The sequence below is a fragment of the Bos grunniens genome, chromosome 6 (genome assembly GCF_055505025.1).
Source record: "Bos grunniens cultivar Pamir isolate PY7600 chromosome 6, Bosgru_T2T1.0, whole genome shotgun sequence".
Lineage (NCBI taxonomy): Eukaryota > Metazoa > Chordata > Mammalia > Artiodactyla > Bovidae > Bos > Bos grunniens.
Window position 1 is genome coordinate 94,849,814 of NC_141170.1, and position 19,925 is coordinate 94,869,738.

At 39.2% G+C, this 19,925-nt stretch overlaps 1 protein-coding gene across 2 annotated transcripts in view; it reads right to left on the bottom strand.

The window, feature by feature from the left end:
* The window catches only part of PPP3CA (protein phosphatase 3 catalytic subunit alpha), a 334,161-nt gene that overhangs the window by 158,275 nt on the left and 155,961 nt on the right, over nt 1-19,925 (bottom strand). For both annotated transcript variants that reach the window (XM_086406759.1, XM_086406758.1), the window contains exon 2: nt 128-328. In XM_086406759.1, the coding sequence (XP_086262885.1) occupies nt 128-328 (201 nt within the window). The remainder of the gene's footprint in view (nt 1-127; nt 329-19,925) is intronic.

Genomic DNA, 19,925 nt, shown 5'->3' on the forward strand with positions numbered 1-19,925 from the left:
ACAGATTTGGCGGTAAACGAGCAAGATGATGGTCTTTGAAGACTCAGTGGTATCTAAGACTTTTGATTTGAAGTTATAAACTGCAAGTGTGGGTTCCAAGTGGACAGCCTTCATCCTCAGGCCTTACCTGTGACTGGAGCATCAATATCCAGCAAGTTTTTTTCCTGTCGAAGAATTGAAGCCCCCTCTGTTATTATTCTCAATGCGACAGTCTCTTCGAGCCTGCCCTCCTTCATGAGATGTGCCTTTAAGATATCCACACGAGGTTTCCCATCATTATCAAACACTTCTTTTGCCGTAAGCCGGTGACTTGGAGGAAATGGGACAGCTGAAAGAGAAGAAATAAAAGGATCATATTAATTGAAACTCAACAACAGAAGATGTAATAATAGCTACCAAATATCTATCCCTATCACTCACCACCTATTGGAGCATTTTTAAAGTTCATATCAAAATATGATCCAGGGCTATCAAGAACTAAAGACTGCCTTCCTCAATTCAAGATGTAATGTGACTGCTGAAAGGAAATGTGTAGTTCTTATTCATCCAGTACCTAGCTCATTCATCTAAAAGCTACTGATTGAGTGAATAACAAAAACAAGAGTTACTTGTTTGTTAGGCAAAACAGCAGAAGAAAAGCAAAAGAAAAGACTTACTATCCAAGCATCCATTCAATTTTGACTCAGGTAAAGATGTTTCTCCACTAAAAAGCAGGCTCCTCCACTGGGATAGAGGAATGAGAAACAGCCTGCCAGACCAGATTTCCAACCAGTGGGAGTCACATCCCTGAATAAACGGACTGACTCACTGTTTAAGGAGAGAGCAAGAATCTAAGACTGAAAATGCAGAAACACACCGAATACCAAACAGAAAACCAGGACTTGTATGTGCATGTATGAAAGGAAACTCTTGAACAGCAGGAGGACAGTACCACATGGAAAAGAGACACTGGCATTTAGGAACAGAGGTTGAACCCAGGTCTTCTGCATTGTAGGCAGATTCTTTACCATCTGAGCCTCCAGAGAAGCCCCCAGAAAGTGTTAGAGGCATAGTCCTCCAGGCTTCTCTGTCCATAGAATTCTCCAGGCAAGAATACTGGAGTGGGTTGCCATTCCCTTCTCCAGGCATCAAACCTGTGTCTTCCAGATTCTTTACCGTCTGAGCCACCAGAGAAGCCACATGATGTAATGTCAGATCCCACTTATTCTCAGATTTAGAGCCAAACATACTCTCTTCCAACCATGCACCTGCCTTTTTAACAGTGAGACAGTCTCTTGCAGCTACTGTCATTCTTCACATCTCTGAATACATTCATTCACTCATTTAGCCAGAGGATAGTCACTAAATTCCTACAATGTGCCAGGACATCCAAAGGTATGGATCAGAGATCGTATTATAAAGGTTAATAAATGGCAAATAAGTCCTTCAGTGGGGGAAACTCATTATTTCTTTATTTTACACAAGGATTCCTTTACAGGATAACTCAGACCTATCAGAAATATCTGGAAAAAGCACCAACACTGTTTCATATTAACTTTCACCTGCCATGTGCATTATGCCATATGCATAAGAACTCCATATGAAGCTCCTCTCTTAACGTATGGATTAAATGTAGGCCACTTACCTCTTAAGAGTGTTTCTCAAAGAAGCAAGATTTATAGTAGACCTATGCCAAGACATTGTGTGCAATCTAACAGCACAGATTTGTTATCCAGGAGAAATTACAACTACTTAAGAGAGAAGGAAAATCAGGAAATGAACATGTACTAATGGATGCAAGCTTGGTTTTCCTAACAATCCAAGCATATCTATTGAACTGTGCTACCAAGATGAAGTGGCAGCGGCATGTGTAGGGCTTTCATGGTCAGATGAATGCGGGTGCAAACCTTGGCACAGAGCCCTCACCAGCTACGCGACCCTGGAAAGCTAAATAACCTCCTTTGTCTTCAGTTAAGGCATACCGACTCAGTGGACATGAATTTGAGCAAACTCCGGGAGTTAGTGAAGGACAGGGACGCCTGGTGTGCTGCAGTCCATGGGGTCACAAAAAGTTGGACACAACCTAGCAACTGAACAGCAACAACGACCTCACCTGTAAACTGGGGATTATATCTATCTGAGGACTTTTATAATAACTAAAGTAAATAGTAACAGTAGTAGCTAACATTTATAGAGTGTTTTATTTTATGCCAGGCATTGTTTGGTTAATAAAGTCAGACACAACAATAAAGCTGTAAGATGAGTAAGCCATAAGTACAAGTGTTTATATATAAACTTATTTGGTCCCAATAACATTACTCTGGGGGAGAAACTTGAGACAAAAATCTTAAACACCTTGCCCAAGATAATCACCTAGTGATTTATATGTAGACCCACTGAGCATAAACTCTGGCAGTCTGATGCCAGAATACTTGTGTTAACAGCTTCACCACACTGCTTACCAGAACGTACTTAAGACAGTGCTTCATAATTAAAAAGTGATGAGTAAACCACTTTCTAGAATAGAAATTCCAATGAATCCTGAGAGATATTTCTTATACAGACTACTTTTATTTTCAAAAATTATTTGGAATAGCTTATAGTAGAACAGGTATATAATACAAAAGCAAAAGGTGAAATAAAAGACAAAATGCACACAGAAAAGGAATCACAAGTCTAGTATACTATTTGGCTGTGCTGTGAACAATGTCTATATAGTTATGTGTGCTGTGCTTAGTCGCTCAGTTGTGTCCAACTCTTTGCAACCCCATGGACTGTAGCCCTCCAGGCTACTCTGTCCATGCGGATTCCCCAGGCAAGAATAGTGGAGTGGTTTGCCATGCCCTCCTCCAGGGGATCTTCTAGTTATAGTGCTGTAAAAACCAATATTTATAACCTTCTTAAATACACCCATTACTAAAATGTCTGTATTATTTTGGTAAGTGTGGTAAGTCCTGTTGGGTACAGAGTACAAACTATAATCCAAAGAGCAGAGGGCTTTCCCACTATATCTCTTAAGTTGTATGATTTTTTTCTCCAGTGTTTTGTTTTATACAGGTTTTGAATTTCTTTAATTTTTATTGTGTGTACTGAATACTGCATATTTACTATTCTAATTGCTTGCTCTAATTTACCACAAATAAAAGACCTGTTAATCACATACCATAACATCAAAGTATAGTATAAAATAAAGAAAAACAAAGTTCAAGAATTAAATGAAGAGGAGAAAAAAGAAAACAATGAAGTCATTAGACTTCTGGCACTTGGGGAGTATTTTGTTCATTTTCTTTGCCCTGCCTTCTTTTCTTGCCTAACAAAATGTGCAAACATTTCAGTGGCCACATTTCTTTACCTGGGTCTTTATATTAGGTTTGAAATTAGAAAACACCTTACCTGGTAGCTACTCAAAATTCCCCAGAGGTATCATAGGGGTAGAAATGAGGAAACTTCAAAAGGACACTTGGGGTAAGACCATGAGTTGACTTTTTTCCCCCTTAGAGAGTTTCTAAGGTATGAACTGGATGACTGTCAAGGTTTAAGTGACTCTGCAAAACTGTCAGGCAAGAAACACAGGAACATAGGAGGGAAGGAGGCTGATTTATTGTTAGGCACTGGGTCTCTGTCACACACACTGTGCTATGTGTTCAGCTGCTCGGTCGTGTCTGACTCTTTGCAGCCCTGTGGACTGTAGGCCCCCAGGTCCTCTGTTGATGGCATTCTCCAGGCAAGAATACTGGAGTGATTTGCCATTTCCTACTCCAGGGGTCTTCCCGACCCAGGGATCCAACCCATGTCTCTTGCGTCTCCTGCACTGCAGGCAGATTCTTCACCATTGGCACCACCATGCACTAGTGGCCTTATTAAAGGGGTCAAAGGTTAAAAAGAGCCGAAGCATTTAAGAAGGTGAGAGGCAAAAGGAGAGCACCCCAGGTAGGGTGTGACCTTCATGAATTAGACTTTCTCCAAGTCGCTAGGTTCTCTCAAGGCCAAGATCACTGCAATAACAGATGCTCCCACCTTTCACTGCATCTCTTACCTGCCAGTAACTGCTATTCCTAAGGTAACTGGCGAAGGTAAAGCCACCTGCATTGAGATACTGGAAATGGTTCCAAATACACAGCAGTGAGAAAAAAGAGGGAAAAGGCCAATCAAAGGTCTCTATTTCCAACCAAATGATACAGACACTGATAGGATGGGCTCCTTAACTAGCTAAACAGATGGCAATGCCTGCAGGGAACCAAGATGCGGTCAGCCAGAGAGAAGTTCTCTAGGACAAAACTAAGAGTGGGCTAATATTTGTGTATTTGTGCACCTTTTGGCTTCATAAAGAAAATATCAGCCATACAAAGGTCACATTTATTTGCTTTCTCTTCTTACCCAGCATCCTACAAACAGACCTGTGCCAAATACTGAACAAAAACTTTGTGGACTAAACAGTCCACTGTGTTTAGAAAACATTTCTTCCATTAACTCACTGTATTTTCTTTGGGATCCAAAATCACTGCAGACAGTGACTGCAGCCATGAAATTAAAAGACACTTGCTCCTTGGAAGGAAAGCTATGACAAACCTAGACAGCATATTAAAAAGCAGAGACATTACTTCGCTGACAAAGGTCTTTATAGTCAAAGCTACGGTGTTTCCAGTAGTCATGTATAGATGTGAGAGATGGACCATAAAGAAGGCTGAATGCCAAAGAATTGATGCTTTTGAAGGGTCGTGCTGAAGAAAATTCTTGAGAGTCCCATGGACAGCAAGGAGACCAAACCAGTGAATCCTAAAGGAAATCAACCTTGAATATTCATTGGAAGGACTGATGCTGAAGTTGAAGCTCCAATACTTTGGCCATCTGATGTGGAGAGCCTATTCATTGGAAAATACTGTGATGCTGGGAAAGACCAAGGGCTGGAGGAGAAGGGGATGACAGAGAATAAGATGGTTGGATGGCATCATTCAACCATGACTCAATGGACATGAGTTTGAGCAAGATCTGGGAGATGGTGAAGGACAGGGAAGCCTTTGCAGTCCATGGGGTTGCAAGGAATCAGACATGACTTAGAGACTGAACAACAACACTTGATACAACAAAATGGGATTACCCCTTCCCTCCTTTCCTTTGAATATGACCACAAGCTGCTTTCACTGATAGATGAGCAGGCCAAGGTTGGAAGAATTAAGTTTGTGCATGCTAATAAAAATTCTGAAATAACTGTTGATGTTTGGGCTGACTCCAAAACAATTTTCTCAAAATTGTCTGTTAAGAATATGGTGTCACCAAAGACTTCTTAGAAGCATCCTAAAAATAACCAGAAACCTTCTCAGCTTCCCCTATTTCATAATTCCCATTAGGTGTCTTTTTTGTTATTGTTGTCAAATAAAAGCAACATAGCTAAAACATGGGACATGTAAGTCCTTGACTGATTCCTGCCACAAATTACGACATGCTGGACTAGGACTGTGTTCCCATGTCACCGACTGTGGAAATCTGTCAAAGACTCATTTCCAACGGATAGGACATGATATTGCCTCTTTCCTATTAGCTGGTCCCACCAGAGTGCTCATCTATCTGATGGAGTATGTGTGTCCGTGTGTGCTCTCGGTTGTGCTCAACTCTTTGCAACCCCATGGACTGTAGCCTGCCAGGATCCTCTGTCAAAGGCAAGAACACGGGAGTGGGTTGTCACTTCCCAGCCCAGGTATCACACCTGCATCTCCTGCATTGGCAGGCAGATTCTTTACCACTAGTGCCACCAGGGAAGCCTTGCTATCTGATAGGGAGGAAGGTGAAAAGTCTAGGAACCAAAGTCACATGCATCAATAATGGCATCTATATAACAATTATTGAAGGTCTTGTCGATTAGGCATTCACCAGTAGAGAAACTCATCACAAGTCCAAAAAGCCTGTAGCCAGAGTATTCCTAGCCCTGGGTTCTGGCTGACTATGTGGACCACACCTCAGAGTCACGGTCCCCTGAGAGTTGGGCTAGAGGTCAGTTTTATACAACTACGCAGTTGCCTCAGTAGCCACAGGTGGTCCATATCACTCTGTGGTAGACCCAGGTACCTGACTTTCTGTTTCTCAACTCTGAGCCACTGTGACCACTGCTGAAGGAATTCCTACAATTTGACAAGAAATATTCATGAGTCACTGTCATGGTGACACCTCCCGTCACTGGAAGGAAAAGGAGGATACCTGCTGCCTGACCTCTTCCTGGACTAGTCTTACAAATGCTGACAAGAGAGAACCACAGGCATAAGAAAACACTGAACCAAGTGATTTTTCAAATCTTGGTTTGGCTTTAAAGTTTTTGTTTGTTTCCTCAAACAAAATGACGCCCAGAAATGTAAGGATATCCAAAAGAAACAAGAGCCTAAAGCAGACAGTTTGTTTCCCTTCTTCCCTATGATGGCTGTTAAAGTGTGCTCATAAAATTGTGGGGCTCTCTGGAGTAAAATTAGAAAACTCCCAATTTAGACCAACTGCTGAGCCCCCACAGTAAACATGAAGGACATGAAGCCCAACAGAGAGGAACAGTGAACTGTCCAAGGTCACAGGATTAGTCAGTGGCAAAACCAACACCACATTTAGGTCTCCTGGTCTATCTTCCAGCACTTTAGCTCCAGGTCTGTTCTGACCAGTATAGAATTGACTGGCCACATGATGGCCAAACGCTTGGAGAGCAGTCAGTTCAAACCAAGCAGTGCTATGAAGCTACAAGACACCCTGAATTTAGAACACTTGATACAAGGGGGAAAAGACTGTCAAGTATCTCTTTCAACATTCCTATTCTGATTACATGTTTTAATAAGAAGATCTATTGGGCTACATAATAGGTCTCATTAAAATTATTTCAAACTCTTCCTCTTCTTAATTTCACTACTGCTGCTGCTGTTGCTGCTGCTGTTAAGTTGCTTCAGTCGTGTCCGACTCTGCGACCCCGTGAACAGCAGCCCACCAGGTTCCTCTGTCCCTGGGATTCTCCAGGCAAGAATGCTGGAGTGGGCTGCCATTTCCTCCTCCAGTTTCACTACTAGAATATTTAAATTGCATAAATGGTTTATATTCCATTATTATTGAACAGTGATGCAGCCTTCTGAACAAGTAAATGAGAACAGGGTGAGTGATGGAAAGTATATTCTTCACTGTTTCTCCTCTTTCCACTTCAGTTCCTGCAAAACTTCAAACGATCTCAAAAATGACTGCATGTTGGAATTGGTTTTAAAAATAAATAATGCCAGGCTCAGCCTCTAGAGCTTCTGATTTAACTTGTCTCGGGTAGGGTCAGGACAGTGGCAGGTTTTTAACAGAAGCCCAGGAATATTAATGTGCACTCCAGACCTATCTATATCCTAAGTAAAGACAAACAAAACGCCAGGCAGTTTAATTCCCCCACCTAAACATATGCTCCACGATGTCAATCAGCAGCAGCAGATACAATGTCTCTCTGCAAGTGCAGACCTCTATTTCATCTCTCTCTGTAATAAGAATGTGTCCAGGAGCAACTCTGTCCCATATTTCACATGGCTACTGTCTGCACAAGGCCTGTCTGAGACACTTACGTCAGCACATGCTAAGAGAACAGCTTAAGGAGATCACACATCACACGTAACTTAAAACACACTCTCGCCTGGCCTCCACAGATGGGTACTCCATTTATTCCCTCCTGGACACTGGTATATGTCACAAACTATTATTCTAATCTAACCATATCAATCAAGCAATCGATTGGCCATTAAGTCTTTAAGCACCTACTATGCATGGTATTGGGCTTCACAGGTGACGCTAGTGGTAAAGAACCTACCTGCCAATGCAGGAGACACGGGTTCGATCCCTGGGTTGGGAAGATCCCCTGGAGGAGGAAATGGCAACCCACTCCAGTATTCTTACCTGGAAAACCCCATGGACAGAGGAGCCTGGCAGGCTACAGTCCACAGGGTCCCAAAGAATCAGACACAACTGAAGCAACCTAGCACGCGTATGCACTGTATTCCATGCTATGCAGTGACAAGGGTCGGGGAGAAGTGAGCGAAGGAAAACAAACACAAGCAGGGCCAGACTCTAAGGAGCTTGCTATGCAGTATAATCATTAGCTTTTGCTTTAGATAGATGGCCAAGTGTTAAACCACAAAACCTAAGAGCAAAATTTAAAGAAAATGAGAGATGATATAAGCAGTAAGGAAAAAAAAAAGTCTTTATGTACCTTAAATTTATGCTTGGGTTCCTAGAAACCTTATCTATAGTCATACATTTCTTTTCTCTAAAGTACTGAATAAATATCTAATTCTTTAGATGACTCTGTCTTGAAAGTAAGTAATAAAAAACAGAATACGCTAATTGTAAGATACAGTATTCCAGCTGCAATATACAAAAGTAGCTCCATCATCAGTAATTTAATACATGGAGTCTGATCCTATTTCTGAACAGAGTGACTGAAGTGAAAGTCACTCAGCCGTGTCTGACTCTTTGAGACCCCATGGACTATATAGTCCATGGAATTCTCCAGGCCAGAATACTGGAGCAGGTAGCCTTTCCCTTCTCCAAGGGATCTTCTCAACCCAGGGATCGAACCCAAGTCTCCTGCATTGCAGCCAGATTCTTCACCAGCTGAGCCAAAAGGGAAGCCCAAACAAAGTGATGGGGAAATACTAGTGATTTTTTACTAAATTTTCTTTGGGTTCTAACACTGAGCAATTAGGTTTGCTCTACATTCTTCTAGGTTTAAAAATATTCTATCAGTACGGGGATACATATTTATAATCCATGCACAAAATGTCTATATGCAAAGAACATGTTGTGTGGGAAAGAGAGCTTAAAAATTAACCACAGCTGGCCTTTAAGAAAAACTGTAGAAAGGTATTTACTAGGTTCCTACTTGTGCTACTCCTGTGGATATTCATCACTTGTTTGTTTGAAAGCCTATGGCTTTCATTATAGATATGGTGATGGTGGTTGTTTAGTCGCTAAATTGCGTCTGACTCTTTTGAGACCCAGTGGACTGCAGTCCGTCAGGCTCCTCCGTCTATATGGGATTTCCCAGGCAAGACTACTGGAGCTGGTTGCCATTTCTTTCTCCAGGGGATCTTTCAGATCCAGGGATCAAACTCGCTTCTCCTGTTTGGCAGGAAGATTCTTCACCAATGAGCCACCAGGGAAGCCCATTATAGGTATCAACGGTTGTCAAATTGAAACATGCTTGCCCATCTCAAGTACAGTTGACTATTAATCTTGTAAAGAGAGACATGCAGCCCCACTTAAGCCAAAAAATTCTTCACTTAGGTTTATAAATAAAACTTCAATTTATTAACTTATTGTTGTTTTTTTTTCCTTGTTTATCCTTAGCAGATACCTCTTCACCTATCCTCTCTGAATACTACCACACAGATCCTGAGCTTTAAAATGTATTCAGTGCACAGGTACTGATCATTTCACTAGCAAACTGAACACCTCACTTGGTTCTCTTGAATGTTTACATGCATATAACGTACAACACAATGGTATTTTATGTAACGTCCCCAAAATGTCAATAAAAGGGCACTCTGGTACTGGAGATATTTATTAAAACAAGCAATTTATTTCTCTGACTTACAAAACATATTATTATACACAGTACTTTGTGAACCTAAATCTGAAATGTACTAAATGCCAATTCTTCAATAAAGATCAGATATGAATTAATGCAAATAATTATTTTCCAACAACAAGGGATCAGTAATTAATGAAAATGTGCACCTTAATGATCAGAAGCTCTTTTAACTGTCTGAATTCCAAAATAATTTTCCTTTAAAAATACCCATTAATATATAGCCACTCCCTATCCTTTCCACATAGAGCTTTTCTTATTTTCTAGCCACTACACATTCTTGAATAGGAGGACTCAAAGACATGGTCCACAGCTCGCTCCACATGAGGTCCTGGGCTGTTCTGTCACAAAACTCCTTTGAAGTTGTGATATTTTGTTTAGCTCATTTAATTACTAGAAAAATTGCAAGTGGCTTACATAATAAATTATGCAATAATGATTCAACATGAAAGATTACTTAGCAGTCTTATTTTAACTTTCAAAATATCTCAGCATTATGTTAAAACTAAAATGAAATATGATTTTTTAGTTAAAATTTAAAAGTTCTGTGTACAAGTTCTGTGATTAACCTGTGGGTAAGGCCAATAATAAATTATATTTATACATGTACAAGATAAAAACAAAATCATATTTAGTGGTACTGATACATGATATTGAATATTTAAACTCAGAATTTAAATTAAATATTAGATGCTTTAGATATTTAAATTAAATTATATATTTTTAAATGTCTTAATATATAATTGAAGATGCATTGTTTTAAAAGGGTCTACTCTATAGTGATCTTTTTTTGTTTGATTAATTTTGTTTGATCTTGATTTTAAATAAAGACAGCCATATCATTTACACCAGTAGGTACCCCAGCTATACTGAATTTCAGAACTAGATGAAATGGCTACAGCAATATTTTCACCAAAGGGTATTTATAGTAATCTCTGGACTAGTAAATTTACAGCAATGCATTAAATTCCATTCATTTGGATCCACTTACATAGAGGGCTTTTTACTTATTTTTTGCCTTGAACATTTTCTTTTTCTCTGGAGATATATGTCACAGGAGGAGATAAAAATCAAGAAACAAACAAGACACTTTAAGACAAGATGAATTTATCTCCCAACTGAGCATATCCCTATGAACACAATAATTATCCCTTAGGAATGAAAAGTATCCAGGGATTCTAAAACTTTATTTAACCCCAGACATACTTTATCATTCAGAAATTCTCAACTTCATGGCCTAAGACATGAAATATAAGGAAGGATTTAACTTGAACTGGAGTTGAATTACTTGATTAGAAATTTGTTAATAAATGTAAACTTTGGAAATCTGTGTATTTAAAATAGCAAACCTGAAAAACATAATGTGTGCCTCTTAATCTTCAATCCTAAACTTGTAAGTTAATATAAAAAAAAAAAATCAATCTATGTCCACACACAATTCTTTCAAGTTCATTACTCAGCTGTAGATGCGCACACATTTTCTATGCCCATGTGCCCACCCATGGTCCCCATCCCCGGTAGTTATAAGTGTCTACAGACATCAGAATACTTTCTTTTTGTAATGAATAGACTCTCTCTTCTTTGAAAGATCTTGATGAAATGGCAAATCTATGGCCTAATGATACCAAATGATGTAAATCCTAAGTGGCAATTTAAGGATGTTACCATGTTACCACTTTTGCATAACTGTTTAAAAAATAATGAATTTGGCATGTAGCCTTCTATCTGTGTGCCACAGTGAAGCAAAGATTGAAATACTTTACACCTCAGAGTCACCCTCCAGAGAGCCAAGGGCAGAAGCTAAATTCCCAGGTTTGCCCTTAATTGCCCAGCTTTCTCGCTCTGCGCCCCTTACTCCCCATGGGCTCAGTCGTGAACCACCGGGCCCCCTGGGCCGCCCAGTGTTCTAGTAATGCTTACACCAGTTGCTTCACTCTGAGGACCAGACCAGCTCTCATCCACGTTCTCTGGTCTGCCTTTTCTAAGAACCACCCACTCACATGAATAATACAGAAGCATACAGGAGGTCCCAATGCTCTGTACCTCAAATATGTACTCCCCACATCATGATCTTCACACATCTATTTAAAACCTGGAATACTCTAGTGAATACCACCCACAATTGTACCCTCTCAAACTTAATTTTCATGTATTTCATTTATCCTTAAAATGTACTTGTCAGTTTTTATTTTAAATCAAAATTCATTTCTTAATCTATCCGATGGAGAATAGATTTCATAATAAAGCTGCAACAGACTGCATTCCCTTCCTCAACAAAGAAGTACTCTTAAGAAAGATTTTCCTCTCTTAAGCAGCACATATTTGGTGCATAAAGAAAATTCTCAAATAACTAAAGAAATAGATTGCTGGGATTATAAAGCAAATTGCAAAATTACAGGTAACACTAATTTCAACCTTTAATGAATCAATCATCACTATTCAAAAAAAAAAATCAGAATAATTAAGTAGAAAGATAATGATCAAGGCCCACTGAAGGTGTAAGTCCAGTGCCCTGGCATTTGATAGATATTCAATCAATATGTTTTTGAATGAATGCAAAAATGACCTCTTTTTTCCTTATTCACTCAGAATTTGGATAAAATTTCTGTGGCACTAGAAGCACAGATAGTACCCAAGTTACAGCAGTTCAACATATGATTTTTAATTTTTCAACTTTACCACGACACCAAAGATATGCATTTGGTAGAAATTGTACTTCTAATTTTGAATTTTGATCTTTCCCCAGGTAGTGATACGCAGTATAATACTCTCTTTGACCCAGGCTCCCAATCAGCCAAGCATTAATGATACTCTAACAATCACTCTGTTTTTCTCTTTCAGTACAGTATTCAATAAATTATGTGAGATATTCAATGTTTTATTATAAAAATAGGCTTTATGTTAGATGATTTTGCCCAGTGTAGGCTAAAGTAAGTGTTCTGACCATGTTTAAGGTAGGCTAGACTAGGCTAGCTGAGAAGGCAATGGCACCCCACTCCAGTACTCTTGCCTGGAAAATCCCATGGATTGAGGAGCCTGGAAGGCTGCAGTCCATGGGGTCGCTGAGGGTCAGACACAACTGAGCGACTTCACTTTCACTTTTCACTTTCATGCATTGGAGAAGGACATGGCAACCCACTCCAGTGTTCTTTCCTGGAGAATCCCAGGGACGGGGGAGCCTGGTGGGCTGCCGTCTATGGGGTCACACAGAGTCGGACACGACTGAAGTGATTTAGCGGTAGCAGTAGCAGACTAGGCTAGGAGAAGGAAATGGCAATCCAATCTAGCATTCTTGCCTGGAGAATCCTGTGGACAGAGGAGCCTGGTAGGCTGCTGTCCATAGGGTCACACAGTCAGACACGACTAAAGCAACTTAGCATGCATGCATGCATTGGAGAAGGAAATGGCAACCCACTGCAATATTCTTGCCTGGAGAATCCCAAAGACAGAGGAGCCTGGTGGGCTGCCATCTATGGGGTTGCACAAAGTCGGACACGACTGAAGTGACTTAGCAGCAGCAGCAGCAGCAGCAGACTAGGCTATGACATTTGGTAGATTAGATGTATGTACGAAATATTCAACTTACCGTATTTTTGACTTAGTATTGATTTATTGGATTTATTAAATAAATGATGGATTTATTCTATCATAAGTCGAAGAAGATCTGTAGTTTAAGAAGAAGAAATAGAAAAAAATGGCTTTGTTTAGACCTAAAAGTATGTACATAATTATAAGAAGGATTGCTGCTGCTGCTAAGTCACCTCAGTCGTGTCGGACTCTGTGTGACCCCATAGACGGCAGCCCACCAGGCTGCCCCGTCCCTGGGATTCTCCAGGAGAGAACACTTTATCAATGGCCAAAATAACTCAAACTGAAAACTTTATAAAATGTGTCTTTAAAAGTCATTACAAGATTTCTTGTCATTACAAGAAAATGACCAAGAATGTCAGATGGTGGGGTGAGAGAGGACAATTCCCAAGACAAAACACACAGATACCGTCAAAAGGGAGCAACAAAGAAAACTGGAAAGGAAAAGGGAAACAATCACTACAAAAAGTTTGAAGTACTCAATTTTTTGAAGTCATTTCACTTTGAAACTTCACTTTTTTGGCCACGGCACCCAGCTCACAGGATTCCCCAATGAGGGCCTGAACCCCCACCTTCAGCAGTGGCAGTGAAAGTGCAGAGTCCTGACCACTGGACTGCCAGGGAAGTCCCCAGGACTGAATGTTTTAATACCACACGTGAGGATCATATACCAAATCTGTTGCTATCTGTGATGGAAAATTGACCCAATAAAAATAAAGACAATATCATACTGGTACAATAGTCCTTTGGTGTTTTCAAGCTCATAAAGCACTATCCTCTGGAATTGCAGGAAGCCGTTCAAACATTTCCTTTAAAAAGAACATTTTCTAGTTTATAAGAATGCTATTAAGATTATATATATATATTTACTGAAGTATGTGTCAGTAAAAAAGACTGTTTTCATTGTTAAACTTGAGATATCTGAGACTTAATAGGCTAACACTTCCCCAGCATCTCTAAGTGTCAGAAGTAGTTCAGGATTTCTATTCCTCTCTTTTTAGTATCTGTTTGACAAGCTATCACTACCAGTCAGAATGAATTCAAATCTTACTTGTAGACACAAATGAAAAATTTATAGTGAAATGCAGCTGTCAAGAATAGCTAAAAACTAGGTTATCTAACTATTCTAAGCACATATACAATGACAAACAGGGCAACACAATTCTCATGATATATGACTTTGGGTCATGGTTCCCTAAAACATCTCAAAAGCTTCAGTTTCATAAATTTTTCACTATCCAAGTTAAGGATACTCATTTGACCATGATGGTGAATCACTTAAGTAGCACCGTTAGTGCTTTTCTTAAAGTCACATGTGCAGAATTCACAACTGGAAGACTTATTTAGAAGCATAGTATTTTTTATTTTATTACCACATCATTTAACATCATGGCTTGCCTTATATCCCTACTCAAGAAATAATCATGATTAAAAGTATAACAACTCACAGGTTAATACAAGCGTAAAATAAAGGATACAACCAGTGAAAAGTAATCATACACATACATACACATCAAATGGTACACCAGTGTATGTTACTCTAACAACTGAGTTGTGTGTGTATTTTTAAAATCCCATGAAACATGATAACACTCCACTTTTCATTGCTCTGGTTCCCATCATCTTCACCAACCACAGTGCAATTACACACTCAGAAGTTGAGTAATCAAAAGTTGAGCTAGGCTGAGAACACCATAACATCTGTGCCCATTACTCCATAGGAAGGGAATGGAGGCATTCTCAGAATACTAAATAGAAAAGGATGGTGCCGGGCATGACTAAGCACTCGTGCGCAGAGTTCTAAGTTTCACAACAGCTCTAGAGGATAGCAGGACACATCCATGGTATTTATAATGATGTACATTCCACACTTCATAAATATCTTATTCTACATTACCAGACAATAAACTATTATGAAGAGAAAAGGTGTAATACAATTTTGATACACTTGCATTAAACAGAATTTTAAATAATTTAAGTGTTTAAAAGAGATATATCTCAGTTCAGTTCAGTTCAGTTGCTCAGTCACATTCGACTCTTTGCAACCCCATGGGCTGCAGTACACCAGGCTTCCGTGTCCATCACCAACTCCCGGAGTCCACCCAAACTCATGTCCATCAGAGTCAGGGATGCCATCCAACAATCTCATCCTCTGTCGTTCCCTTCTCCTCTTGCCTTCAATCTTTCCCAGCATCAGGGTCTTTTCCATGTCTCAGTTACGCGATAATTTCGCTTTCAGTATAATATCTCCTTCCTTAATCAAAGCACATGCGTGAAGGTTTACCCCTGTCACTAAGTCTTGCACAGCTTTGTGACCCCAGGGACTGTAGCCCACCAGGCTCCTCTGTACATGCACAGGATCTTCCAGGCGGTAATGCTGGAATGGGTTGCCATTTCCTTCTCCAGGGGATCTTCCTAACCCAGTGATCGAACCCCTGTCTCCTGTGTCTCTTGCATTGTAGGCAGATTCTTTACCTACTGAGCCATCAGGGAAGTCCCATATGCAGGGATATATGTATTGTCAATTATTTTTAGGAATATAAAAGGTCCTCATTCCCCAAAATCTGCATTTAGTCATTCATAAGGAAAGTCAAAATAGTCTTTGATTTGCTAATACTCTATAGAATAGACATACTTTTAAAATGATATATAGAGTACACACAAGTACTGAATAAAGAAAGTGTCATAAAGATTTTATCCATTACATAAATGCAAACTGACTAACTAAAAGCAACTTTCCTTTATAAGCCTGAAGTCTGAGAAAATACAGAAATCTCTAACGTTGGTTTTCTAACTTTCTTCTTCAAAACTAACTGGTTAAAATCATGATTTTTGTACATTTACACAAAGAAATGATTTCTCCTTTTGAAATGGAGACTTTAACAGTGCTAAGTGGAGTAAAAGTTTAGGGGGAAGTTAAAGGAAAAGGAGAAAGAAAGAAAAGAACTAATTTTCCTCAACTCAGGATGAAAGTGAAATTTGAGTTCAGCTCACGAAACTGCCAGGTGAGACTGTATTTTTTAAAAACATTAAAATCCTAAATAGCATGTGAATTTTACTAGAGCAATTTCCCGTAGGTACTGGCAATGCTTACTCCCCACATAGCCCAGGGGGACCCAATTATTACTCTCACACCAAATGATAAACAAAACAAATGATAATCAGTCACCCAACCTCTTCTGAACTCCCTTACCTCTCCTCTCCTAATTACCCTAAGGGTTTCCATGCTCAAGAGACTAAAATGTGTTCTAGAAGCAAAGACAGAATCTTGGATCTGGTTCTCCACAAGAGGTTATTTCAGTTGCATTTTGCATATAGGATTGATTTTTTTTTTAAGCAAATAATGCTCCCACCCCAGATACAGCTATATAAATAACAAATTATTTGTGAATTAACACAGAATGTTGTGAATCAGCAGAAACTATCTACTGGCCACAAGGTCTACTAACACTTTTGTATTCAAGCAACAAAGCAAGAAAATTACAGGAATTTCATTGCAATTATTTATTTATATTTCTTCATATAGCAAGGACACAAAGTTGATAAAAGTTGGTCAAGAACATGCCAAAATTATAATTTTGTAAAAATTAGTAAGCAAAGAGCAGGTATCTAAAGAAAGAGAAATATTAAAAATGTGATTACTGAAAGAGACCACAGAACACAAAAACACAAAACAAATATACACTGTAGATGTCTATGAAAATATTCAATTATTATAAGGAAGGAAAACCAAGCTGTATAAAGCATCAAATAAATTAAAGGGTTTATGAAACTTGAAATTTTATGCCAATGTTTAATGTTGCACACATTTCTGGAGAGAAAATCCAGTGTTTAATAGATTCTCAAAAGGATCCCTGACCAAAAGAGGCTAAGATCTCCTCCAACATAATAGCTTCCTCAACATTACTATGGTAACCATTCTAAGCAAATTCCAATTACATTCTTACCTAGATTTTTAAGATATGATCAGACTATTTGTTTAACTCACCAGTTATCTCCCCTTAATACATCATATCCTCAAACCCTATGATCTGGCCATATTTAATTATACAATATATATTCTAAGTATTCCATGTAATCTCATACCTTTCTTGAAGCCTTTCAGAGAGTGAGGCAAAGGAGCTAAAAGCACAAACTCAGACTTCCCTGGCAGTCCAGTGGTTAAGACCTTGTGTTTCCAATGCAGGGGACACAAGTTTGATTCCTAGTCGGGGAACTAAGATCTCACGTGCCACAAAGCACAGTCAAAAAATATAATAAAAGCACAAACTCAGAAGCCAAAGAGCTCAGTTTACACACAGTTCCAACCACTGTATGATCTTGGGTGAGTTATTTAGCTTCTTGAGGATTAAATAGACTAACATTTATAAAATGCTTGGAACATTATTGGCACAGCAAATACTTCCTAAGTATTCCTGATGCTTAACAAATGCCTTACTCACCTTCTTAAGCATTCAACTTCCTAACTATTCCTATTCAAATGTCACAATTTTGAAAAGATGCACAGTACTATCTACCTAAATCTTCATATCCTTGAGAAATGAATACTTAATAAGATGTTGTTCAATTGCCAATCACAGGGTTTTCTTTTTTTTAACTTTGTGTTTGCTTTGTGTTTATTTTTGCCCTAAAAACAGAAAGCACTTGCAGCCTTTATTAATTTTCATACTTTTATAATCATAAAATACCTCACAAAATCATTAGAAGAGCTTTATGCTAAACTCACCAAATGTGTACAAATCTGAAGTATGATCTTAAGTAGATGAATTTCACCCCCTAATTTTCTAGTAGAAAAAACTGAGGCTTAAAGAGAATAAGAGTAGTAGTGAGAATAACAGTTACAATAATAATAAAATAATCACTAATGCATGGTACTTCCTGTATCCTAGACACCATTCTAAACACTTTATACTACATGTCATTAACTTCATAAAAATCCTATGATGTGGAGACTATTAATCTAGTTTTCATATGCAAGAACTCAAGGCACAAAGAAATTAAATGACTTTACCAAGTTCACAAAGTTAATAGACTGGAGACACCAGAGCTCACACCAAGACCCCTAACTCTAGAGCTGTGCTTTTAATCCTTGCTACAGTGCTTAGTAGATAAGACATGAGTCATCCAATAATCCAGAGCTTTCCAGATGGTGCTAGTGGTAAAGAGTTCACTTGCCAACAGAGGAGATGCAAGAGAAGTGGGTTCTACCACTGGGTCGGGAAGATCCCTAGAGTAGGAAATGGCAACCCATTCCAGTATTCTTGCCTGGAAAATTCCACAGACAGAGGAGCCTGGCAGGCAACAGCCTATGGGGTCACAATGAGTCAGATGTGACTATAATCCAAAGATAATTAAAGGCAAAGCCTGAAGTCACTGCTAGTTCTCTAGATTCCCCGAAACATGCTCTTTCATTTTGAGTTCATTATTCCCTATCCAGAAGGTATATGCAAAAAAAAAAAAAATCTGTCCAATGATATGCTGATAAACAATTTACATCTCATAACATAACTCTCTAAATCCCAATACCATTCATCCTGAGTGTGCAGTATTCTCCTTGAACATCTTAATATGTCTTTTGGTCTTCTTATCTATTTGTTCCCAACTTGAAAGGGACCAAAATACTGCAAGGAACAATTGTTTAAGTATTTAGATTGTGAAAGGTACAAGGTCTCAGCTGTAATTTGGTTCTCGATGGGTTGTTCAAGAGGCAAGAGGTGCCTCCAGTGTTTCCACATAGCACTGAACTTGGGTTCTATCCAAAAGTTTTCCATTAATGACTGTTGGCTGCCTCTCAGTCCAGCCTGTGATTTTGCTAAAGGTGTGCCTCCCCAACCTTTACTCCTTAAAGAGACTAGTTAGTATAGTTGGCGTTGACAATTTTCATTAATACGGAGTAGAATTCAAGCTCTAAATGCCATAAAGTGTAGTAGTGATGAGTTCTGAAGTTGCTAATTACCTATCTTCACATTCTGGCTTTAACGGTTATGCATCCTTAAGACATCCTCGTGAAACCAGTTTCCTTACCTATAACATGGAGATATTTATATAACTCAGGAGGCTGTTGAAAGGATTAAATGAGACCATACTTGAAAAAGCGCTTCGTACAACACTTAGTGTGAAGTATAAACTCAAATTTAAAAATTTTTTTTAAATTATGTGCTTCAGTGAATTCCCACAGAATTTCTTTACTTCATGTATCAGCATTTGGTTGTGTCACCTGAAAACTCTAATGTACACTTGGCTTATTAATTTATAACTCAAAAAAATAATAATAATGTGTTTCTATCATGCTGCTGCTGCTGCTGCTACGTCGCTTCAGTCATGTCCGATTGTGTGACCCCATAGACGGCAGCCCACCAGGCTCCCCCGTCCCTGGGATTCTCCAGGCAAGAACACTGGAGTGGGTTGCCATTTCCTTCTCCAATGCATGAAAGTGAAAAGTGAAAGGGAAGTCGCTCAGTCGTGCCCGACTCTTTGCAACCCCATGGACTGCAGCCTACAGGCTCCTCCGCCCATGGGATTCTCCAGGCAAGAGCACTGGAGTGGGGTGCCACTGCCTTCTCCGGTTTCTATCATATTTGTGGTCTAATAGAAGAAACTTATCTTGGCAAGTTTGGTCCCAAGAGGGTGTCTCATCAAGAACTGAAGTCATCATTGGGCATATATGAAATTCTTACTATGAGTTTAATGAGACTTTAGTGGAAGTTTCAGAGGAGCAATTCACATAAGAATCCCTTATGTGAAATGGGGTTCAAGAACTATTAGGCCTTTCAAGAAC